The sequence below is a fragment of the Ursus arctos genome, unplaced genomic scaffold (genome assembly GCF_023065955.2).
Source record: "Ursus arctos isolate Adak ecotype North America unplaced genomic scaffold, UrsArc2.0 scaffold_33, whole genome shotgun sequence".
Taxonomy (NCBI): Eukaryota; Metazoa; Chordata; class Mammalia; order Carnivora; family Ursidae; genus Ursus; species Ursus arctos.
In genome coordinates, this window is record NW_026623019.1 from 24,055,768 (window position 1) to 24,083,053 (window position 27,286).

The 27,286-nt window shown below is 36.1% G+C and overlaps 1 protein-coding gene across 4 annotated transcripts in view; it reads right to left on the reverse strand.

The window, feature by feature from the left end:
• AGTPBP1 (ATP/GTP binding carboxypeptidase 1) overlaps positions 1-27,286 on the reverse strand; it is a 157,639-nt gene that overhangs the window by 38,618 nt on the left and 91,735 nt on the right. For all 4 annotated transcript variants that reach the window (XM_026518752.4, XM_044391131.3, XM_057305577.1 and 1 more), the window contains exons 14-17: positions 24,581-25,296; positions 16,768-16,851; positions 15,094-15,180; positions 14,861-15,009 (exon numbers count right to left, since the gene is read on the reverse strand). In XM_026518752.4, coding sequence (XP_026374537.2) covers positions 14,861-15,009; positions 15,094-15,180; positions 16,768-16,851; positions 24,581-25,296 — 1,036 coding nt within the window. The remainder of the gene's footprint in view (positions 1-14,860; positions 15,010-15,093; positions 15,181-16,767; positions 16,852-24,580; positions 25,297-27,286) is intronic.

Here is a 27,286-nt window from a genome sequence, read left to right on the forward strand (position 1 = left end):
AAATATTCTCAAAATAGAATCCTAGTGAATCCAAAAGTCAATGTTGTTGATTATATTATTCAAATTTTCTATATCGTTTATGTTTCATATTCTTGATATGTTAAATTCTGAAAGGGGTAGTTTAAATTCTTACAATAGCTGTCTTCTAATTAAGTTGTATTTCTTGGAGCTTTTGTTTGATCTGTATGGATGCCCTGTGGTTATGGCTGCTGTTGTATTATATAAAATATGGTTTTTGCTCTACACAGCAAAGGAGATCAAGGACAAAATGAAAAGGCAACCTACCAATTGGGAGAAAATATTTGCAAATCATGTATTTGATAAGGGGTTAATATCTAAAATATATAAAGAACTCACACAATAGAAAAAAACATCCCAATTAAAAAATGAGCAGCCATAAAAAAAAGAAGGAAATCTTGCCATCTGCAACACGAATGGACCTTGAGGGCATTATACTGAGTGAAGTAAGTCAGACAGAGAAAGAAAAATACCATATGATCTCATGTGTAGAACTTAAAAAAAAAAAAATCTCACGGAACAGATCGGTAAGGCAGGGAGGGAGCAGAAACAGAGGTGGGCAAAACAATGAAAGTGGTCAAAAGATACAAACTGCCAGTTATAAAATCAGCAAGGCTGGGGAATGTAATGTCCAGCATGAGGACTACAGTTAACATACATACTATATTGTACATCTGAAAGTTACGTCAGTAGATCTTCAAAGTTCTCCTCACAAGAAAAAAACTTTGTAACTGTGTGGCGACAGATGTTAACTAGACTTCTTGAAGGGATCATTTCAAAATATATGCAACTATTGAAGCATTATGTTATACATCTGAAACTAATATAAGGTTTTATGTCAATTATACCTCAATTTAAAAAATGTTTGTGATTGGGGCGCCTGGGTGGCTCAGTCGGTTAAGCATCTACCTTCTGCTCAGGTCCTGGGATGGAGCCTGGTGTCGGGCTCCCTGCTCAGCGGGGAGTCTGCTTCTCCCTCTCCCTCTGCCCCTTCCTCCCACTCATGTTTGCTTGCTCTCTCTCTCTCTCTCAAATAAATACATAAAATCTTTTTTAAAAAGTTTGTGATTCTTATACATCTTTAAGAACTACACTTAGTAAATATGCAGTATCTATTCAGCACTTTTGAACCTGCATTTTTTCTCTGTCTGGATGGGAATGTGAATTGGCACCGCCACCACGGACAACAAGCATGGAGGTTCTTCAAAAAATTAAGAATGGAAATACCATATGATCTAGCGATTCCACTTCTGGCAATAATATAACCACTTTTTGCTGTATTTTATTTGCATTTGGCTAGTTTGTCTAATCACTCATTTTCAACCTTTCTTTGTCATTTAATTAACACCGCCCTCAGTCCTACTGTATAAGAGAGAGAGCACAAGCAGGGGGAGCAGCAGGCAGAGGGAGAAGCAGGCTCCCCTACTGAGCAGGGAGCCTGATGTGGGACTCAATCCCAGGACCCTGGGATGACCTGAGCTGAAAGCAGATGCTTAACTAACTGAGCCACCCAGGCACCCCCTGTATAACTTTCAACGTTTTATTTTTGAGGACATTTCAGCTCATAGTCAGTGATGATAGATACACATTTCGTATCATTGCTTTCATCTCATTTTCTTTCTACTATTTAATGTTTTTTTTTCTTCTTCTTCTTTACCGTCTTATTATTACTGGCCTGGTTGCATTTCTCCACATTTCTTTTTCTTTTTCCATTATTTGGAAGCTTTCTATTATACTCATCAATTCCACTTCCCATTCTCATAGTTATGATTAACTGATATTTCTCTAATACTATATCAATAAATAAGCAATCCCATGGGGCGCCTGGGTGGCACAGCGGTTAAGCGTCTGCCTTCGGCTCAGGGCGTGATCCTGGAGTTACGGGATCGAGCCCCACACCAGGCTCCTCCGCTATGAGCCTGCTTCTTCCTCTCCCACTCCCCCTGCTTGTGTTCCCTCTCTCGCTGGCTGTCTCTATCTCTGTCGAATAAATAAATAAAAAAAAAAAAATCTAAAAAATAAATAAATAAATAAATAAATAAGCAATCCCACCAAGAGAAGTTAACTTTCGCTTCTCCCATGTGACCCCCTTTACAAAATTTTTACTTTTAACACATTTTATAAATTCCAAGTGCTCTATCTTGAGATCTTTTCCTCATTTACTTATCTGACAGAGGGTTCAGAGGTAACATATTTTCTGAATTCTACGTACACAAAGATGTAGTTTGTTGGCAGTGACAAATGACAGATATCGCAAAAGACATTTGGCTGTCCTCTAGCTTCCAGTGCCACGGATGAGAAGTCCAACATTAAACTAATTTTTTCACACGCAGAACAACACAGTGATTAAGAGCATACAATTTGCAAACAGACTACCTGGGTTTGAATTCCAACTTCATCCCCTACCAGATGCATGATCCTGGGCAGATTACTAAACTACTGATGCCCCCTTTTCCTCTTCTGTAAAATGGATTCTGTTTAATGGATGAAGAGTGTCACTTAGAACAAAGCCTGGAATATGGTAAATAATCAATAAATGTTAGCTGCTCTTATTACTGTCATTATTTAAGTAACCAGTTCTTTTAAAGTGAAAGTATGTTAAGATTCTCTCTTTCTACCTGAAATTTCACTGGTACATACAACAGATTCCTATCTTCTTTATTCCTCCCTAGGATTCATTGAGCCATTTCGATCTGAAACTTCAAACTCCTCCAGACACATAAAACGCATAATAATGGTTACCTATATAGTAAGGTTCCAGCTGAAGTCAGGGCACGTTAGATTTATCCTAAGTGTTCTAATTTTACAAAAGACAATGTATTCTTATAGTACTTTTTAAGTGATAGTTAATTCTAGTCACAGTGGAAGGAGTGATATTTGAAAATTCTGACTATAATAAAAACCATTTGAACCAAAGAGGTAGCCCTGGTAAGAATCAATCAAATGAGGTAACTCAGACTGAATAAACAATCTATTCAACCTGACATTTCGACTGTAATTGTTGTCATTAGCCACAGGATAAACCTTTATATGCATAAAAATATGCTAAGAATGGTCAATCTTGTCACTTGAATACAGACAATCGAAATATTAAATTGCCACAATGAAGCCAACATCCAGTGGCACCGGCTTCTAATAACAGCTAAGTAAAGGCCCAAGCTGTATGGAGTAGATGCTCAGTAACAAGCCAGATGCAAAAAAAGACAATGTGCTTTAGGCCCTAATCATAAAATGTACTACGAATCACAAATTCGTGAAATTTTCAAGTTGAAGCTAATACCCTCATTTAACAGAGAAGGGGGACAAGTAAAGTTTAAAATGGAGAATAACCGGGGCGCCTGGGTGGCACAGCGGTTAAGCGTCTGCCTTCGGCTCAGGGCGTGATTCCGGCGTTATGCGATCGAGCCCCACATCAGGCTCTTCCGCTATGAGCCTGCTTCTTCCTCTCCCACTCCCCCTGCTTGTGTTCCCTCTCTCGCTGGCTGTCTCTCTGTCAAATAAATAAATAAAATCTTAAAAAAAAATGGAGAATAACCTAAAGGCACCTATCACAACCTGCATATATTATCTGGACTCAGTAACTCTATAGAGAAAAAAATACATGCTTCTAATATGGCTAGAATTACAGCAGAGATTTACACTAAAAACAGATCATAGAGTTGGTCTGGAGGGTTATGGTAGACACTTAAATCCGAATCTCTACACACATTCTCACCACCAAAAAGTAAATAAATAAATTCAACAAGTAGCACAAATAAAACCACACATACCCCATATTTTCAGCATTACTAGAAGATGCAATACCCCAAATTTTTTTAGTTAAATTACCTGTAAATATAAAAATGGGCAAAGACACACTAGGCAAACAGAAACAAAGTAGGGGTTGAAATACTGAGATCAAAGTAGATTACAGGCCAAAAAATATTAAATGGGACAAAGAAGGAACTTTATAAAGTGACCATTCACTGTGAAGTATAATAATACCCAGCACCTATGTACCAGGTAAGACCAATCTCCTATGTAAAGCAGAAACTATAGGAGATAAGAGAAAACAGAAACATACTATTGACAGTAGACAGACACATCACTCTCAGTACATGACAGACCAAATGAACAAGAATGAAGAATATGTGTATAGAAGATTTAAAGACCATAAGGCAAATCTTATATACAGATGTTGAACACAATATCCTGATAATACAGAATATATATAATATACCTTCTTCTAAGAGCACGTGAAATAGTCACAAAAACTGATCATATATTAGATCAAAAGGAAATGTCAGAAGTTCCATAAAAGAGCAACACTACAAACAAAACTGCTCGCCGTGTAATAAAACTAGAAAACAAAACAAAACAAAATGAACACAAACAAACAGGGAGGCCGCACTTGCAGGGGGGTGGGAAGAAAAGCTGACTTGGGTGTCAGACCCTGAATGAGGTGAGGAGGGCATCAGAAGGATTTTAACATACACTGGAATTGATCACTAAGTAAATATATATATTAAGGATAATGGAAGCCCAAATTCTCCATGTTGGAGAAGGACATTATAAATATAGAGAAAAAACTAGACTAGTGTCCGTGGAATTAAAGGTGTATAAGTGTGACCTCATGGAGATTGTGTGGGGATGCATGCGTATGTGCACATAACACATACACACAAACATAAATGTATACATACACGGAGAAACTACTACAAATGAAAATTTCTGTATAAATATTTGTATATACAAACATACAGTCCTCAGCTCTGTCTACTGAGAAGTCCAATAACAATGTGTGTACTGTGCACACAGACCTTGGTTTTTAAATACCATTCGCCACTAAAACAAACCAGGGCTCTTCCAAGAAATTATCGACACCAGGCTGGGGCAGGGAAAGGCAAGATGAGCTTTGAGCACCATGTGCCAAAAAGCAAGGACGCCCATAATGAATGATAGGGATATAACAAAACGACACAGAAGCCATTACAAAAGGGATCCCCCTGTCCAAATCTTAGGCAATTTGAGCATCAAAATAAATAATGACAGAAACAAGTCACAACCCATCGAGTAAAACAGGAAACCAATTCTGGACTGATATTCACCTAGGAAAAGTTTGATGAGGAAAAAGATATTTACATAGTTTCAAAGTACTTCGACCTAAAATACTTATTAATTACAAAAAGAAAAAGGGTAACTTTACAATGGAAAAGCCTGACCGACTCAAACTTAATCAAGTGATAAAATGCTTATTATCAGTAATGGGACAAACAAAATCCTGTGTCACCAGAGTACAACATCACTTCTGTAATATTCCTGCCAAAGACACCTAACTTGAATTGAGTGACGAGGAACATGAGACAACTCCAAACTGAGAACCATTCAGAATAAGAGTGCTATAATTTTCAAAAATGTCAGGTCATTAATGTTAAAACCTGCAAAACTATTCCTGACTAAAAGAGTTTAGACACTTGACACCTGACAACTAAATACACATGGCTTGAGCTGAATCCTCTTGCTTTATTAAGCACATTATTGAGAAAACAGATGAAACTCAAATGAGGGGCCTATGGATTAGAGATGGTTCACATATTAATTATAATTTCCTGATGTTGGTGGTTATATAAAAAATGCCACTATTTGTAGAAAATATACTAAAAGTATTCTAGGGTAATGAAACATCATTTCCAATCCTCAACATCTGCATTAAGGGTGCAACTTTTCTATATATTTGAAATTATTTCAAAACATTTAGAAAAAGTTGATCATAAATTGAAATAGAACCTTCTTTTTTTGAAGATTTTTTTTATTTTAGAAAGCGAGAAGAGAGGGAGAGTGCGTTGGGGTGGGGGGGCAGAAGGAGAGGGAGAGAGAGAATCCTCAAGCAGACTCCCCATTGAGCAGGGAGCCTGATGTGGGGCTCAATCCCAGGACCATGAGATCATGACCTGAGCCAAAATCAAGAGTTGGCCGCCTGACTGAGTGACCCAGGCACCCCAAACTAGAATCATCTTGACATATATTTTGTGCATGTTCATTTTACATTCCTAATAGGATCTTCTTCATAGTTCATCCATCCATTGCCTCATTCACTCAACAAATCATCCATTAAATGCCATACTGTAAGCACAGTGGTCAGCAATAGTGACACTGTTCCTGATTATGTGGAATTTATAAACAAGTGGTGGGGGGGGACAGGAAAAGGATTAATCAGCCACACACATAAACAATATAAAACTGTTATGAGCACCCCAAAGGAAAAAATTACAAGGAACATTTATCGAGGGGACTAATCCAGCCTGAGGAATCAGGGAAAGCTTCCTTAGTCAATAGATAGCTCAGCTCAACTTCCAAGTATGGAATTAACTAACGTGGGCTAGGTGGGAATGCTACAGACTAGACTCCAAAATTCTATTCTGTTGCCTGGTTCCACACATTCAGTTTATATAAGAAGGTGGTTAAAAATCCTCATGTATCAGGGAGATATTGGTGGGGGGGGGGGGTAGTGGGAGCTAGAGAAATGGAGTGCAAAAGCACCAGGGAAGGAGCTACAGATGAAAGCTCCAAGTTACTAAAATGCAAGACTGCCATCTAGTGGTAATTTGAGCAAACCCCTTTCAAGTAATGGGGGGAGGGTGAGAGAGAACTAGATTACAAAAGATAACAGATTATATAGTGACAGAAATTCTCAAAAAGTCACAAATAAGATAATTCACCTGTGAGAAAACTATTTACTATAATCACCTAAAAAATTCCCAAGAAAAGGGCAATTTGAGAAACAAAAGCAATAGTAATTCTGCCCCTTTTGGGGGCATTGCCAAAGAAAAAGACATCTTTGGACATATTTTCTAGAACCGAACACTTAAATACTCCCGCAACCCGAATGTCCCAATCAAAAAAAGAAAAACAGGGGCGCTTCGGTGGTGCAGTCGTTAAGCGTCTGCCTTCGGCTCAGGGCATGATCCTGGCGTTATGGGATCGAGCCCCACATCAGGCTCCTCCGCTGGAAGCCTGCTGCTTCTTCTCCCACTCCCCCTGCTTGTGTTCCCTCTCTCGCTGGCTGTTTCTCTCTGTCAAATTAATAAATAAAATCTTTAAAAAAAAAAACAATTAAAACTAATTACTATTATCTCCAATGTCAATCATCTATGGCAATTAAACAAATCCTTCTGGCTGAACAAGTTTCCACTGCAAATATTGTTAATCATCAGTACAATCCCTGAAGTGAAGTCAAATGAATCTAACGACAGTAACATTAACTACATAGCTAGTTGCAATTTCTTAAAATGCTGAATTTCAGTTTACTAAAATACTAGTTCCTTCCTTCTTCTATTGATGTTAAGACAAACCAAGATTTCCTTTATGTTGTACAAACAAAAAAACTAATGATAGAGCTTCACTTAAAAAACTGCATCTACCTAAAAGCTCATTTCACAGCTATAACCAACTTCCTATTAAATACTTACAAATACATGGAAATGAAAAGAATTCGTAAGAGATCACTTCTTGTCAGAATTTGGGAAGAATCTCTAGTAAACTTAAGGCAGATGGAGCAGGACTAAGAAGAATCCAATGCACAATATGCCTCATGCTCTATTTTTTTATATACATATTTTGGATTTCCACAGCTAAAAGAAGTGTTCCACTACACCCTGAAGTCCCTTACAGAATACAAGATAATAAAGTACAAAAATAGAAAGCATTAAAAAACCAAACATGTCAATTATAAAAAGAATTTTAAAAATAAGTTAAAATCATGTTAAAGACAAGGCTCAAATAACAAAATCAACCTCTATTTATAAGAAACAATATCCAAAGATGTATCAGGCAAATTTAAACCAAAACAACATAAAAATAGAATTCAAGGCCAACGATACTGAAGCATGGCTATTACTTTACACCATTAAACAGTACATACAAAAGGAATATAGAAAAGTTATAAACTATGTGCCAAATAATACTGCTTAAGTAGAAAAAAATATGTTTTTGTAAATGAGGGATTGACAGAAACACAACAGAACTGAAAGACAATTTTTTTAAGTCTTAGGCAGAAAGAGAAGGTAAAAAATAAATAAGGACATAGAAAACTGAATAAATGAACTTATAACACTAAACTAACTATGTATATTAAACTGTTGCCAGCAGAGAATATATATTATTTTCCAAGTGCCCATGAAATCAAAAACTGACCAGATATTAAGCCATAAAAAGTTATTCCAAATCATAGATTTTGTATGTATGTGAACAAAATGCATTAGAGCTTGAAAGTAATGAGAAAAATTTTAATCAAAATAATCTAACCAACTAGGACTATAACAAATGTTTTCCTAAATAATTCTTGGATCAAAAAGAATAGCAACACTACATACAATTAGAGGCAATCTACAAAATAACAAGGAGTCTTAATAGTAAAATCTAGAGGGGAAGGGGATACAGAAGTAAGTTATAATCAAGAGCAAATGCTTGGTCATCAAACAAAAATAAATTTAGGTAAACAAACTGAAAGTTAAAAAGAAGAAAAAATCAAACTGCAGGGTGGAAAAGAGAAAAATTAATAAATAAGAACCTTTTAAAGGAAATAATGAATAAAACCAAGAGCTAGGTTTTTAATATAATAAATTATGTTTCAAGCACACACACGAAAGGGAAATAAGCAAGAGTAACAAGCAAGCACACATACTGCAGACATCATATAGACATCTATATGATTTCTAGTGAATTTTGAAAATTTAAATGTCATGTATATAATATAAATTATCAAGAATGCCACAATAAGTAATAGAAAGCTAGGGGCAGCTGGGTGGCTCAGGTCGGTCTGCTTTCAGCTCAGGTCATGATCCTGGGGTCCTGGAATCAAGCCCCATATGGGGCTCCCTGCTCGGCGGAGAGTCTGCTCTGCCTTCTCCCTCTGTCCCTCCCCCCTGGCTCATGCTTGCACTCTCTAATAAATAAATAAAATCTTAAAAAAAAGAAATAGAAAACTAGACTAAGTCACAGATATCTGAAAAAGTTATCCAGACGTTCCTTCTCCCATCCAAAAGGGGACAATCAGATAGTTCTAGAGGTGCATTCTTTCCAAATTTCATGAAGACATGTAAATGCTATTTAAATTGCTCTAGAACACAGGGTGGGGAATAAAAGTTTTTCCATTTAAGTGTTCAAAGTTAGCATCGGCTTGCTTCCAAAACTGGATAAAGACAGCCCTCCAAAAAGGAAACTGACTTGCCTAACTTATGACCAGTGATATAAAAAGCTTTTAAACAAAATACTAACAAATCGGGGGCGCCTGGGTGGCACAGCGGTTAAGCGTCTGCCTTCGGCTCAGGGCGTGATCCTGGCGTTGCGGGATCGAGCCCCACGTCAGGCTCCTCCACTATGAGCCTGCTTCTTCCTCTCCCACTCCCCCTGCTTGTGTTCCCTCTCTCGCTGGCTGTCTCTCTCTCTCTGTCAAATAAATAAATAGAATCTTAAAAAAAAAAATACTAACAAATCAAAAATACATGTACATTAAAATATTAATTTACATGGCAAAGTGAATTTACTTCTGAAACCCAAGGATGATTTGAGAACATAAGTACAGCACATTAACAGCTCATAGCATATATCATACTAATAAACGCAAAAATAAAATACTTTTGATTTTTAAAACTCAGTAAAAATAGAAATTCTCTACTACGAGAAAGAATCTGTACTCAAAAGAAGAGCTAATGTATTTAATGTAAATACTAAGAAAATTCACATTAAAGTAAAAAAAAAAGATGCCCAATGTCTCCTTTTTACTTTAAACATTCTCATAGTTATATCTAATATTATGAAACAATGAAAGATACACAATGTAACTATGGGCAAGGAAAAATTCTAGGGACCTACCATGATTTCCACAGTTTCAATTGAGAAACTATGAAAACTAGTAGGAAAGTTCGGTAAGGAGGTTGATTTTCAAGTGAACATATAAAACTTGACAGCCTTCTTAATTATAAGTAATAACAAGCCTGAAAACAAGGAGCACTCTTTCATAAGAGAAACCAAAAAAATATATAAAATACTTAAAAGTAAACAGAAATGAACAGAACTTACAACAAGAAAACTAAAAACCTTGGCTGAGGGCATAAAAAATGAATAAACAAATCTATACACCATGTTCCTAAGCAGTGAGACGTAATTAAAAATTCAGTTTGTCAAAAAAAAAATCAATTTCTCTCAGATTATTCTACAAGTTTCACACAATGGAAATTTTTTGGCACTTGAAAAAACTATTTGAATAATATTTAGAATAAACCACTCTGGAAAAATAGGTAGAAAAAAATTCTTAAAACTGTTGTTGAAAAAGACTACAGGGTGTTAGCCGTGCTATACAGTCAGCTACACAACAGTGATATCACACTGGACAGGAAGGTCAGGATAATGAAAATCAAGTGGTACTAAAGCAACAAACAGCCCCCAAACAAATGCTAGTCCATAGCTTCTGAGAACTGTGGTATTTCAAACTAAAGGGGACAAATATTTAACATGACTACGAGGTCAGAATAATTCAACCTAGATCCAAAATTTCAGGAACTAGGTGCAAGTAATAGTGATATCTTACCAACCAGCTTCCAAACTGTTTTTACTAACCACACCATTTTTCTGTAAGAGCTCCCACAGAGCAACCACATACAATGTCTTCTAAGCAATGTTTCGTCCCCTTCTTTTACTAGAGGGCCAGGAACAGAGTTGCAAATGAGTTATAAATGGAAATATTTGAGAAATAATTCAATTTATCAACATTTTAAAACTCTTTGGAGAAAGAACGGGTTCAGTTGTAGCTGCTTAACTACTAACAACAGAATTAAGTGAGATCCCAAATTCACAGAATATACCAAGATAAATCCTAGATGGATTAAGTTAAATATAAACACTGAAAGCATATTATCAAGTGCACTTGAAAAAGGCTGAACTAACTTAACGCTCCTACCAGCACAAGAAGTACCCCTTTTCCCTAGTCTTCAGCAACCTATGTTCATTTTCTCTGAGAAATTCTACTTGGAGGAATTGGTGGCAAAGCAATAATCAGAAACACACACACACAAAATAATTAAGGATATCAACCGTAGCACAGCTTATAATTTTGAAATGCTGAAAACCTAAATTCTCAAGCTGTTATCATTAAAATAATCATTGTACATTACTCAATAGAAAATTATATAAACATTAGTAATGATGTCGCTGGAAATACTGAATGGCATGGGGATATTTTTTACAAAATATTGTGCAGTAAAAATAGTTTTGAGTGCATTTTCATATTGTAAAACCAATCTACAAAAGGATAAAATTTAATTTTAAAGTTATGTGAATGTAAGTTTGAGGATAGATAACAAAACACTAAACAATGGATTTTCTCCTCTTCCTACAGATTCTTCTCTACATGGTTTTTAATTTACCAAATTTCCCACATAAAGATCCACTATTTAGGGCAGCTGGCCAGCTCACTCGGTTCCAAGATTCCCACTTTTGATTTTGGTTCACATCATCATCTCGAGGTCATGAGATCAAGCCCCACACCAGGCTCCGCACTCAGTAGGGAGTCTGCTTAGGACTCTCTCTTCCTCTCCCTATGACTCTCCCCACTGCATGTGTGTGTTCTCTCTCTCTCTCCCACTCTCTAAGACATAAATCTTAAAAAAAAAAAAAAAAAAAAAAGATCCATTGGTTGATAATCAGAAAAAAAATATTTACAGCTGGCAGACAAAGATATTCCACTTTTGTGAAATTGTAACTAAATAATCACACACACAAATATTTTGTACAATAATGGTGATCTCACCATTATTTAAAATAGAAAATTATCAGAAACTTAAATGTACAACAAAGAAAGATTTGGATAAGTTATAGTAGCTCTGTAGGACGTCCATTTAAGCTCTGTTTCAGAGGAATATTTAATGACCAGAAGAAGTGTTACTTTAATGGTTAACATACAGACTATGAAACTGCATGGGTTACAAGCCTATTTTTTAAAATAAACACCTAACTGTGTGTATGTACAAATCATATATTGCCTTATTTTTAAAAAGGCTAGAAGAAAACAACAATATTAAAGTGATTATCTCTGGATGATGCATTGTTGATGGTTTTAATTTTCTTAACACCACTCTATTACCCAAATTCCCTACAAGGTTGAGTTTGGAAAGTATGACAAACACACAAGAATACCCAAAGGGTAAGTGCTTAGGAGAAGGGGAAATTTTAAAATAAAGCAGCCATCTGTCCCACTGCTTTGATTTGGTTTCAGTTATAGAATTTTATTTACTTTAAATTTAAACTGACACTAAAGGAAGAGATTTTTTTTTTTTTTTATGTATCACATGGAGGTATAGGTTTTTTAAAAAAATAGAAAAAAATTTTTAAATATTAAAAAAAAATAGAGAGCTGCTCCAAAATGTAAGGTTTTAATTTTGTTTGTTTGTTTATTTTTGAGAGAGAGAAAGCATGCACAAATAGGGGGAAAGGGAGAGGAAGAATTTCAAGCAGATACCCCGCTGAATGCAGAGTCCAATGTGGGGCTGAGGACCCTGAGATCATGACCTGAGCCAAAATCAAGTCTGCCACTTAACCAACTGAGCCTCCCAGGCACCCCTGTAAGCGAGTACTATTTTATAAAAGTGAATAAGCATAGTTAGTAAAGACGTCATCTACCTATGGCTCTACAATTTTGAAAATTATATTATCATTTCAGGAACAGAAAGCCTTTTTTATATTTATATACTCTTAAGGAACATCCAAAATAAAAACATAATTCCATTTAATTGGATTGGTTGTCCTTATCTCCTCTAAAATATTATGTTAGCATAATACTTACAAGTTAAATAGGGAAAACATGAGATTCTTTAATTGTTGTAATATTCTGAATGAGTTTCAAATAAGGTAATTTTTTTAAATTATATGAAGGTTTAAGGTCAAAAATAAATTTTTCTAAGAAATGTGACATTCAATGATTACTAGTTATGCCCCCAAATCCCAAAAATAAAAAGTGTGAAATAGATTTGTATCAAGAATATTCAAATCACTCTTCATGCAAAATATAACCACTGACTCCTCAGTCAAAATAAACATATTTAAAATGGATTATTTAAAATTAGATTACTTAAAACATTTAAAAACTTTAAAAAATGTTTACAACTAAACCAGATATTACCCTACCTAATCTCCTATAATTATTGCATTAAATTAGTGAATCTGACTAAAGCTTTTATCCCACACATGTAATCATCTAGAGTATAAAATTTCCTATTTTCCATGAAAATAATGACAACTGAGTACAACATCTTCAACTCTTGAAAGTTATAATTTTCAGAAATGCCCCTTAAAAAGCATCACCATATTCACACTTTTAACAACTTTGATATTTTTGCTGGTACAACACTAGAGTTTTTAAAAACTCTCATGAGAAAGAAAAACAATGAAACTAAAAGCTGGTTCTTAGAAAAGGTTCTTAGAAAAGGTTCTTAGAAAAGGTCAATAAGATTGACACGCTTCTAGCAGGACTGACAAAACAAAACAGAAAACAGAAATTATTATTATCAGGAATGAAACAGGGGGTGTCACAACAGACACTGCAGATCTCAAAGGTTGGTAAGGGAATACTGTGACCAAATCTTTACACACATTTGACAACTTAGAAGAAATGAATCAATTCCTAAAAAGCGCAAGCTACCACACACCACATCTCGCTCGAGATGAAATAATTCGAAGAGCCCTAAAACTATTTAAAAATTTTAGTTTGTAATTCAAAGACTATCAAAAAAGAAATCCTTCCAGACCCAGATGATTTCACTAGAGAATTCTACCAAATGTTTAAGAATTAACACCAAATCTACACAAGCTCTTCCAGAAAAACAAGAGGAGGGAACATTTCCCAACCCATTTTATGAGGTATTACCACGATACCAAAATGAAATATAATACAAAAAGAAAAAAGAAAACTATAACTTGATATCCCTCCTGAATATAAATGCAAAACTTCTTAACAAAATGGTAGCAATTATGCACAATGACCGAGTGGATTTTATTCCATGGATAAAAAAAGGCCGGTTCAATATCCAAAACTCAATCAATGTAAGATACCATATTAACAGTCTAAAGAAGAAGAAAATCACGTGATCAGACCAACTGATGCAGACAAAGCATATGACAAAGTTCAACACCCACTCATGATTTAAAAAAAAAAAAAAAACAACTCAGCACATAGCAATAGAAGGAAACCTCCTTAACTAGATTTTAAAATTTGCGGAAAACTGCTGCTAACATCTTACTGAAAGGTGACCAATAAAGGAGTGGCACAAGGCTGTGTGGTGATAGAAGTATTCTGTATCTTGACTGTGGTGACTGATTCAAGGATTTACAAATGTAATAAAATGGCATGAAACTCTGCACCCACACTGCACCAAAGTCAACTCCTGACTCTGGAAGACATAACCACTTGAGGAAACTCCGTGAAGAGAACATGAGACCTTTCTGCAACTTCTATCACATTTGTATGAAACTATTAAAAATTTTAAAAAATTATTTTATATAATTTATATAATTCTCTTCTAGATGAACTGACATTAAAAACTAGATTTTATGCAACATAAGTAACAAATCTTTAGTTGTATTTAATTTGGATGAAATCAAAGATACTCATTACATTTTAAAGGGTTTTTCACCAACAAAGCAAATCTCAGTTTATTCCAAATTTTGCATAAGTATCTGAATTTTGAGAACTAGAGAAAACAAAAGAACAATGAACCTTTTTTAAACATATCAATAATTAAAAAAAAACTTATGTCCTTCAGTTATGATGACTGCATACTTTCTAAAATTAGGGGAACAAAACATGACTTACCATAATTAAATTGACTGTTGGACTTTTCACAGTTAATGATGTTAAACCTGTAAGCAACACCCGGTCGCATTCCACTGACTTCAAAGTAAAACCACTGGTGATAATGATTGCTATTTATATCTGAGTTCAAAATAAGATCATATTCATTTCTGGAAATAGAAAATAAAGAAATCTGATGAAAATTAGGAAAATATCTGTGTACAGACAAAATGAGAAAATTTTAAATGACTTACTTTCTAATTTGAATTACTTTGCGCAGATTCCCAGATTCAAATTTGGAGTTAAACTTCAAAATATCTCCTTCTTCTGGAATAGTGTAACTAAATAAAATTTTTAAAGTAAGTATGATAAAACACATTGCATGTAAATAGGTGATCAAAAGATAAATAAAACTACACTACAAATTAAAAATATACCACTATGGCCACTTCACCCTCCTCATTATTTTTAAACTAAAAAATATAACCAACACAAACAAAACACAAACTCTGGCTAACATTTATAGATTTAAAAATTATAACTACAAGTAGAGATGTGTTCCCACATTTATAGTGAATGTTAATCACAAATAAGAAATTTTGCCTCACTGAATAAATGTCATTCCTAATACTAATAATCATATAAAAAGACCAGATGTATTTTTAAAAAGGCACATGACCTGTATTGAGTAGCAATAATTCTAATTAAACTATGTAGTTCTCAGGTGAAAATATGAAATGTACAGGACTGTATTAGATAACAGATACTGTCTTACGTAATTAGTGCCCAAAAGGTGAAGGTATTATCTTCACTTTACATAGTCACTACCTCAGTAACTATTTACTGAGTGCCTACTAGGTACCAGATTCAGTTTTAGTTGTATGTCTGTCTGTTTCCCTGATTATACACAAATTCTTGCTCTTCTGAAGCTAACATTCCAATAGGGGAAAACTAAGACTCCAAGAAGCTCAATGACTTTTGCCAAAGTCATTTCAGTCAGAAACAGCACTGATCTGCATGCTATAATCAGGGCTCCTGAGTTTCTCTTTTTATCACATCTGCCTGATCTGTCTGACACAGAATTATAACCATTAAAATAACTTAAGATATTTTGAACAAGTAGATTCGGTTTCCATTTTTAAGATTATTCCAAATTCAGTCATTAGCTTTGATACTGTTTTACCCTTATTTCTCTGACAAAGATCTTTAAAAGGTGTTTTATTTCCTCCAGAAAGACCAGCAAGATGTGAAATTTCCCCAAAAATATTAGAATGTTGATGGAAGGGGAAACCCATTGAGGGATAATTAAATTTCTCCTCTGAGGAGGAAAATAGTCACATTCATCATTTCTAATTTTCATTTATTTACTTATATTTAAACCCTAAAATGTGATGATACAATTGATAATTGTAAATAACACCAGCACCGGAAGCATCATGAACAAATGGCCTCAAAGGTCAGGAAAGTAATCAAAAGGACCAATGCACATCATAAGCAGTAAGACGGGAAAGAACAGCAGGGACTATGGAGAAATTGGCAAGCACATATTCCTTCTAAAAGGGATGGTAATTTGTTGTCCCAAGGAAATGAAGGCTCAATATTACAGGACAAAACTGCAGGCTTTCACGTGAAATTTCCACTCTCTCCAATGGAGGTAATTTCAGATTTTTAAAAACACAGTATTAGTTTGTGACCTTTCCCTTATTAAGCCCATTAAAAGTCTACTTGTGAACAAACAAAAGCCTGTGATATATTCAATTTAGCATGATTAACTATTACGTTACCATTACATCCCTGCTAAAAGATGAAAACGGAGTAAGGGCAAACCAGGTGGGAGTTAGCTATACTTTTTTACAAGCAACACTGAAACTCGAGAGTACAAATCAAACTAATAAAAGTAAAAGCAATAACAGCAACAACAGACTTACTTTGGGCTATCTAAGTCATATACCACTCGATCTATGATATCACTCTGATGTATTAACCTCTCAATATCTTGAGCAATTTTTGTCCTGAAATCATAAAAGAGAAGTGTGACCACCAAAATTAATTATTATATGCCAAGGCACAACTTTCTCCAAAATAAGTTTTCAATGAAAAAAGTATAAAATGACAAAGCTTCCTTAAAATAAAAATGATCATTCCTCTATTTTGTACATACAAAAGATTATCAATACATAACAAGACAAAAATCGGTATTTTTAAAGTCTGAATTCTAGAAAATAACCATGTAGAATACAGCTACAAGTTCAATAGCTTAAAAAAAAAATCTTAAATGTATATTATGACTTTCTACATAGAAATATGAAGCCACTCTCTAGCCCTTAAGCAAATAATTTTACATACATAATAATAGCAGTAAAGATCTAAAAAGCCAGAAATTATATATACAAAGGAAATTTTTTAAACCCACCCTTGCTGGAATTTAGCTAAAATGCAACTGGCAAACAGCTTACACATTCCGCAGAACCTGTGCTCTCTTCTGTGGCTGGAGAGGAAATGTGGAGGGGAGGTAAACACCTGTGTCAGGAAGCATAGTGTGAACCCTGAATCTCCAGGATTCTCTAGGCCCGATCTCCCCTGAATCAGTCCAACAAAATGGACACCAACTAACCGAAAAATTCCTAAAATCCCTGCCACTGTCCTAGAAGAGTGAGCCACACACAAATCCCACAATCTTCCCTGTCAGTAATTAAGCCAAGGAATACAACAATCACTTAAAGTGGCACCAAACTGTAACCAAACCAGAACAAATCCGGATCATAAAGCCAGGTGCCTGGAACTCCAGGTAGACTGGCCACAAAGGGCTTGGTGGGAGGATGCCTGCTGGTGTTTATAGGCACAGTATCACTTGTCATTTTAGCACTTACTCTTAAAGAGGAAGCCAATTATACGAAATGATTTAAATTTCAGGTTTGTCTGTTTCAGCTAAAGATTGGTAATGCAGATTACAACTGTGGTCTATTGATTTATTGATACAGCAGAGTGGGAAAATTTGCCAAAATGGTATTAATAAAATCTTAAGAATACACTGAACACTGAAAGCCTCCTTAACTTCAGGTAGATGTGAAACTAGTCTCCTACACAAAGATACTTCTTTGTGATTATGGAGTATTAACTCTCATATAGTTTAGAAATATATCTAATAATATCACAGTATAACTTCAGAATAAGAATCTATTCTGATGAACTAAAAATTTTATCAGGAAAACATTAAAAAGTGTGATAAATACAGGAAAAAATTAAGAATGTACAACTCTAAATTTATTTTTAGTTTCATTCTACAAAAAATAACTCATCACTGATAAGCAGTCTATCAAAAAAAAAAAAAACAAAAAAAAAAACCAAACCCAGTAGCAAAGGATTATGATATAAATCCTTGAGTTAGGTTCAATATCATAACTTTCAAATGTCAAATTCTTTCCAAAGAAACCACCTTTTAAAAAGGTATGGATTACAATAACAGACAAGTTCAAAATTTATACCACCCAGATCTTCAACAAAAGAGATCGCACTCACATATATTCAGATATGCTAAAAAAAAAAAAAAAAAGTGAATATTCAAGTATGGGTGAAAGACTAAATACATCCACACTTGTCAGGATAATTTATTAAATAAGGTTGATACATACCACAAATGTGCAAAAATTAATACTTAACAAAAGTCTGAGGAGTTTTTTTTGTTTTTTAAGGAAAATGTTATTAACAGGCTGATACAACAGTTCAGTTCTACAGCAAAGTTCCATAAAATAAGAGAGGGTCAGAACAGCACAGATAGCCGTGGGGCGGGCAGGTATGTGTGAGCTGACCCGGTGGCGATGTGGAAAACTGCAGAGCACAGCCTCTGTCTCAAAAACAAACTGATCACTGCCAGGTAGGAACCAGAGGCTAAGGTTGTCACACCAATTTTTCAAGAAACATCAGAAACTTGGATTTCTATGGGGTATCTCCCAAATTTTAAATGTTGGCAATCAGTAAAAACAAAACAAACAAAAACCAGTCTGCAAGTGAAGCCAAAATCATGTGCAAGTTAATATGGCCTACGAGCCACTGGTTTTCAACCTCACACTGTATTTTAGGGGACACAGTGGCCCATGTATATTAAACTAGACCTAAAATTACACTTGAGAGAAATATTTGATCTGCCATCAGCCCTCATTAATAAAAAGGAAAACCAGTCCTTTACTCATATATGGATTTGTGTAAAGCAGCACAACTTTCATAAAATATCAACCCTTCCTTCCTTTACCTAACCTGCCTATTAAAATATACCACTCTCCAGTCCAAACGAAACCATAATTATTTTCCAGCTACCCTCAGGGACTGTAACCTCAAACCTACTGACATTCAGTATCTATCAAAGGCCTGGGCCAGAAGATAATTTCTGCAGGGCAGTCTGAACAGTAAATACCCAGAAGGTCATACGATATGCAGAAACAGCAAAACTGTCCTTTGTTAGTTAGGTTTAACCAATACAGAACAGCCTTACAAGAAACAATTTAATACATCCCAGTGCTACATTTAATATACGGATATTATGGGAAATGTTGTTCATTACCTAAGGACGCCCTGAGAATCCACAGAAGATAATCTTCTTTAGAGACAGTATGGTTTTAACCACACATACACCATCACTACACGAACAGGACAGGCTCATGACCTAGACCAGAGTTTGACTCTTGGCTCTGCCATTTACTAACAGCGTATACAACCTTGGATAAGCTGCTCAAACACCCTAAGCTTCAGCACAGTCTTGTGTAAAATAAGAGGAAGACCAGCAATTTCCTCACACAGCCAATATCCTATGAAATGGCATACTTTATATACACATATACACTGCATAAAAAGTGATTACTTAGTTCTCTGGCCCATAAAAAACACTCAATAAAAGTTATCTGCTACTGTTGCTCCTACTAAGATTTCCACTATTGTCTCCATTCCAGAAGTACTTAGTTTCCCCTAAGCCATTCTAAACTTAATATAAAGAAATTCGGGGTTTTGCTTTCCTTATTTTGCTTTTGCCACAATTCTTTCACCTACTTTTTAATTTTAAATTTCTGAACAGGTAATATATTGACATGGAGCAAAAATCATACGCTACATAAAGTCTAAGATGGAGACTCTCAACACAACCCATATCCTCCCACCAACCGGTTAACTACTTATATTACTTTCCCTCCGCAAGCATCTTATAGCTCCTTCCACCAGTGCCTAGTTCTTTAATCACTGCACAGTATTCACAGAAAAGATACACCACAATGTATTTAACTAGTCTGACTGAAGGCCACAACATCGTAACGAAAAACTTTGAACACCATTTCACAGATGTGCAAATTATATGTGTATATATATCATGCATATAAATTATAAATTCTCAGATGTGGGATTAATGTGTCAAAAGAAATTGTGTCAAAGGAAATATACATTATCAATGTATAAGGGAGCCTGTTCCTCCACAGCCTCGTTAATAGTGTGCTCTCAAACTTCTAGATTTTGGCAATTTGATATGTGGGACATGGTATCTCAGTACATTTTAATTTGCGTTTCTTTTATTTTAAGAAAGGTTGAACATATTTCTGTGATTAAGACTCACTATTTCTTTTTTTTTTTTTTTTTTTTAAGATTTTATTTATTTATGTGACAGAGAGACAGCCAGCGAGAGGGAACACAGCAGGGGGAGTGGGAGAGGAAGAAGCAGGCTCATAGCAGAGGAGCCCGATGTGGGACTCGATCCCGGTACGCCGGGATCACGCCCTGAGCCGAAGGCAGACGCTTTAACGACTGCGCTACCCAGGCGCCCCGAGACTCACTATTTCTTTGTCATATTCTGGAACAATGTCTTAAATGCTTTTTAAAACAAGGCAATATGAATTATATTTTATTATAAAATACAGATAGACAATTCTAAAACATACAGAAAAATAATGGAAGGTAAAATCAAAATGCTAAAAGTTACCACCTCTGGGGAATGGAGCAAAGAGTGACCTTTCCTTCTTTCTACTTTTTCTCATGCTCTAATTTTAGAGAACATGAAAACAGGAAAAATGCAGCCAAAAATGCTAAGCATACTTTAAACTACAAGAGATGAGTTTCACTTTAACTTGTAAGCCAACTTAAACCAAAAATATGGATTCAAGGAATTATCAGTATGTGATTACAGTAAAAAAAATTTTTTTAAGGGTTAAAGTACTACCTACATTGAGATATGAAGCTTATAATACGTTTTTCCCCTTCCATATGAGGTGAAGACATTTTTAATGACGTTTTATTCATTTGCTGCATTATTTAAAAAAGATTAATAACTAAAAGATCAGTGATAATCATAAAGTAGAAATTCGAAATAACAAAAAGATATTTTCACTGAGTAATTTTAAGAAGTCTAATGCTCCCTCTTTTCTTAAAATGATCAAATAGTAAATCTTTATTAATTTGGACACTATTCATTTACAATTTTACTGCATTCGAACAGAGGCTGGGCTAGAAAGTTGGCAAATAATTTACAAAATGTTTATCATTTGCTCAAAAACTAAGTTGCAGGGGCGCCTGGGTGGCTCAGTCGTTAAAGCGTCTGCCTTCGGCTCAGGGCGTGATCCCGGCGTTATGGGATCGAGCCCCACATCGGGCTCCTCTGCTGGGAGCCTGCTTCTTCCTCTCCTACTCCCCCTGCTTGTGTTCCCTCTCTCGCTGGCTGTCTCTATCTCTGTCAAATAAATAAATAAAATCTTTAAAAAAAAAAAAAAAAAAAAAACCTAAGTTGCAGAAGACTAGGCAAATAAGATAAGCAAACTAGAAACAACATCCTCAATGCAGTATTTCAAAAAAGGCAGCATTTCTGAGTACTAAGAAATATTTACTACCTGGCCCATGTTGGATATTTTATCAAACATACAGAACCAGGAAAAGACTTCAGCCTATCTAGCTACGGGGGTCAAGCGAACTTTTCCTTTAAGGACCAAACAGTAAATATTTTAGGCTTTGCAAGCCACACGGTCTCTATGACAAACCATTCAGCTCTGCCATGGTGGCACCAAAACAGTCGTAGATCACACATAAACAGGAATGGCTGTGCTCCAAAAAACCTTTATTTATAAACACAAATATGAATGTCATAATTTTCATGTCTCACAAAATGTTTTTTTGGATTTTTTTGAACCACTTGAACATGTAAAACCACTCTTAGCTTGTGGGCTGAACATAAACAGGCAGTAGGGAGCCGTATTTGACACAACAGGCCATAGTTTGCTAACCACGACCAAGGTTAATGACAATCAAACTTTTCTGATCATGGCCTACTAGAAATACATTTTAGAAATTACTGTCCTGGGGAGCCTGGATGGCACAGTCATTAAGTGTCTGCCTTCGGCTCAGGGCATGATCCCAGCGTTCTGGGATCGAGCCCCACATCAGGCTCCTCTGCTAAGAGCCTGCTTCTTCCTCTCCCACTCCCCCTGCTTGTGTTCCCTCTCTCGCTGGCTGTCTCTCTCTGTCAAATAAATAAATAAAATCTTAAAAAAAAAAAAAAAATCACTGTCCTGATGGGCCATCTAGGTGGCTAGTCAGTTAAGTGTCCAACTCTTGATTTTGGCTCAGGTCAAGATCTCAGGGTTATGGGATCAAGCCCTATGTTGGGCTCTATGCTCAGCGGGGAGTCTGCTTGAGATTCTCTCTCTCCCTCTCCCTCTGCCCCTCCTCCTGAGCACATTCTCTCTCTAAAAAAAAATTACTGCTCTGAGTGCATGCACGTGCACACACACACATCCCTGAAACAAAAGTTTATGAAATTAATATTTTGCTGTATTACATGTGACACACTATTGTTTTCTCTTTTAATACTGGTTACTAATGGGCATCAATCCATAGTTTGAAAAGAAAATTGGTATCTTGAGAAATTAAGTTATTTCACTCAAACATACACACACAGAATCAGTGGGAGAGCCAAGTCTAGAAAATAAACACTCTGACTTGCTTTTCAGAGTACCCTGTCCTGCCAGGACACACCACACTGACTCATCACGCTGATGAAGTCAAACCCACTGGTTCAAGTATGCTTGCTACGTGCATTCGTTCTTCTAGTCTCAAATCAGTGTCACTTGAAGGAACAAACGCAGTTCCCCCACAGTTCCTGTGGGCATCTCCTAAGGAGAACCTGAGAAGACAAATGTGAGCAGGACGAACTCTGTCCCCAACACTGCAACTGTTCTCACAGTTACAACTCCTCATCTCTATCCTCCAACATCAGTCTAAATCCCCCTCTCCCTCAGCTCCAAAATCCACTTGGATTAAGTGACCCAAACTTAGAGAGGTCTGAGCCCCTGCCAATCATATCATCTCATTCCAGGGTGGTTGTCACATGCCTGCTCATGCTTAAAATGAGTGGATCACTTGAGTTCCACGCATATTCAACCTGCTGCCATAGTGTACAAGCAATCTTACCTCCTTTAGCTGGGTCAAGATGGTAGAGCCTACTTCTGCCTGCTGGTCCTAGACGCAAAAATCTAAAGTAACCCATTGGCAACCACAGCTTGTAGTGAAGTTGTACCCTTACTATGTCCCCCATGGAAAGACTATATCCACTTTGGAAACCAGGACTACTAACCCTGCAGAGCTCAGAGGAAAGGGGACAGAAATCATCAAGTCCCCCAGAGGGACACTGCAAGCTACGGGTAGGAAGGTCCCTGTCACCACCTTCTGGTATGAGACTTACACGTGCTTTCTTTTGGATAAAGAACCATGCGAATGTTTCTAATTTAGTGCATATACGTCATTCTGAAAGATGGCAACCCATCACTGCAGAGTATTTCCTCCTAGTCAGAGCTTCACCTATGCCTTCTGAAGGCATAGGTGATGTAACCAGCAGATGCCAGAGCACACGCCCACTCCTACATACCCTTCCCAGCAAAGTGAGTACCCTGTTCTGATGCTATATTGTATGTAATTCCACACCTGTGGGTCAAGGAGCCAACTAGTAGAATTAAACATACACTAAGTTGCTAAGTAAAAATGATTAATTTATACTATACACTAAATATAAAAAAATTAATAAGGTACAACTGTTGCTTTAAAAAAGCCTATAGTCCAAGAAAAATCAAATGCCCACAGTAGTGTCTTCCTTTATCATTACATACTATACTCATAACAAAAGCATAGAGATTAGGCACTAGTAAGCCATCATCACAAAACCCTAAACATAATCACTGGAAATAGTCAAGTTGCACCAAAGATGTACTTATACATCAAATATTACTAGATGGTAAAGTTAATAGTATTTGTTATTTCTAAAATTAATTGGCAAGATTTAATAACTTTAGTTACTGTTTTTATGAATCCCAAATTTTCATACTGAGTATTTCCAATTTCAGTTTTTACAACAAAATAATACTGTCTACATTTCTGTTTTTAAAATCATGTATCTAAATCCAGTTCAAATTATAATCAAATTACTAAATTAGCATATTACTACTAATATTTATTCAAAGATTAGTAAATAATCTATATATTCGGATGCCATCTAAATACAAAATTTCTAAATTGTCCAGTGGTCAGGTTTATTACGCTGGCTTCATCTGAATAAGTAATGAGCTGAGAAAATAAAGTTAACCCATAAGGATAATTGCAAATAAGTGCAAATTTCCAAAGCAGGATAAAAAATTACAGTAACTTTAATTCAGAGCACTTTTCTTCCTAAATATCCGTATTTCGACAATGGTCTTGCTTAAGAGAAAGAAGAAACCTGAAACTCACCTTTGTACACCATAAGGTCTTTCTAAAATAGGCTCTTTGAATGGAGGTGGAATGTGACCAAAATAATCCGGATAAGCCACTTCTGAATATTCTGGGACAGACTTTGTACTTTTCACTATCTCAATATAGAGATCTGAGTCGTGGAGTGTGGGTCCGTCAGAGACTTCCACTGACCCTTGCTCCACTGATGAAGTAGACTCTGTATCTTCATCATCCTCAGTTTCAACTCCAGTACAACAAAGCTTCCCTAGCTGAACTGTTCTTCCCTCAAACAGAACATTTCCACAAGTGGCCATGTGTGGACAAGCTTTAGTGCACGTGAGGACAGTGAGAGGGAGACTGTAGTCCTTCTTGGCTCCTGCAGTAAAACCTGGGGCTGTCTGAGAAGGGATATTCTGCAATGTAATTCGGTCCAAGGCCTTCACAATATCATTGTTTAAGCCCTGGGCCGAAGAAATAGTTCTGTTTTGATCACCTAACTGCTGTTGTGATGTTCTGTCATTATCTTTCCTATCTTCTTTCGCCAGATCCATACAGGTAGGTTTCCTATCACCTTCATCTCCTTTAGGAGACACATTTGCCTTCCTTACAACTCCTTTGTTTAAATTGCCTGGATTCCCAGATGCTTCCTCTCCCGCAGTAGGAACAACGATAGGACCACGTACTTTTCCCTCAAATACAAAAGGCTTTGGTTCTTTGGAGATTAAATCATAGTCCTTTGAAAATAAAAAAAAAAAATACGTTTAATCTTTTATCTGTAAATATTAAAATGTATTAACAAAACTAAAACTATATTCTTGTATATGCTGCTTCAGAAACCTAACATTTGAAAATTATAAAAATGGATAAAATAGGGTACATTTTAATTTCACTAATAAAACACAAAATATTCAGCCACAAAATTCATCACACTTATTTTACTTTTTCTATTATAAAAATAATGCATACATATAAGAGAAATATGGGAAATTTTACAGAAGCAGAAAGACATTAAAAGCATCCAGACTCCTATTAAAGGAAACACAACTGAATTGTTATTCATTAATTCAACAATTAGGGTGTCTGTTTTGTGCCAAGCAATGTTTCAGGCACTTAGGTACCATCAGCTTAAAAACAAAAATAGAAACAAAAACCTCTTCCCTCTTGCAGCTTACATTCTTCTATGGAAGGAAGGGAGAGGACTGTCAACACAACAAGCAATAAACATGACATAGGCGTGCCTGAGTAGCTGAGTCGGTTAAGCACGCACTCTTGATTTCAGCTCAGGTCATGATCTCAGGGTCCTGAGATCGAGTCCCCCACCCCATCAGGCTCTGGGCTTGGCAGGGAGTCTGCTTGAGGATTCTCTCCCTCTCCTTCTGCCCCTCCTCCTGCTCACGTGCTCTCTCGCTCCCCTCTCTAAAATAAATAAATAGATCTTTTTAAAAAATGATATAAATGTATTTTATGGAACGTGAGTAGGCTAAAGTGTTAAAGAGGGGAAAGGGGGTATTGTGGATTGGGAGCACCAAGGGGAGGTAAGACGGGCTACAATTTTAAATTTACATTTAAATTTACAATTTTAAATCCCATGGATTACTGAAGACTCACTGAGAAGATGACATAAAAGCAAAGGCAGAAAGGACTGCCATGCACAGGACTCAGAGTAAAAGAATGTCTGGTGTATGCAGAGAACAGCAAAGGGGTTAGGATGGCTGGCACAGAAATGAGCAAGATGAATTCCAAGATGTTAAAGAGGACCAGATACTGTAGGGCTTTGCAGGCTATTTTAAGAATTTTGGGTTTTACTCTGAATGACACTGGGAGCCAATAGAGGGTTTGGGGAAGAGGAGTGCCATGAGATGACTTATGTTTAGGAAAAAAAACAAAAAAACAAAAACAAAATAGAACCTGTAAGCACCTTGTTTCTTAACCACTTGGGAGTACAGGGTTTCTTAACCATAGGGGTTGAGACATTTAATCTAAATATAGAGAGAGGCAGGCAAACCATAAGAGACTCTTAACTACAGAGAACAAACTGTGGGTTAATAGAGGGAGGTGGGCATTAAGAAGGGCACTTGTGATGAGCACTGGCTGTTATAGGTAAGTCATCAGTCACTAAATTCTATGTATGAAACCAATTTTACCCTATATGTTAACTAACAAGAATTTAAATAAAAATTTGAAATTATGTATGTGTGTGTGTGTGTGTGTGTGTGTTTATGTATTTCTTTTTTGTTGGGTTTTGGTTCTATATTTCAGGTGTCAGGGGTAGCAAGATGGGCAACACTGTCTTGCGTACTGTAGGACATCTGGAAGCATCCCTGGCCTCTCTCCTCTGAACAGTAGCATCCCCACCCATTTGTGATCACCAAAAATGTCTCCAGACATTGTCATATATTCCCTGGAGACAAAATCATCCCAGTTGAGAACGACTGCTCTAATGTCCTTCTGAGGACTGAGGAGAGAAGAGTAGAAGCAGGGGACCAATTCAGAGTCTAGGAAAGTTGGTAAGAAGGGGTTGGATTCTAAATGCACCGTAAGCCAGAACTGCCATGATATTGTAAAAGACCAGATGCAGGACAGAAGGTACAGACAGGTGTCTCTCACACATGGCGCCAAAGTGTTTGCCTAAATAAATGAAAAGCATCAGTTTAGCTCTGAGAGATTAAATGTGAGCTATTAAAGTAGGCAATTAGACATATGAGTCTAGAATTGAGAAGAAAT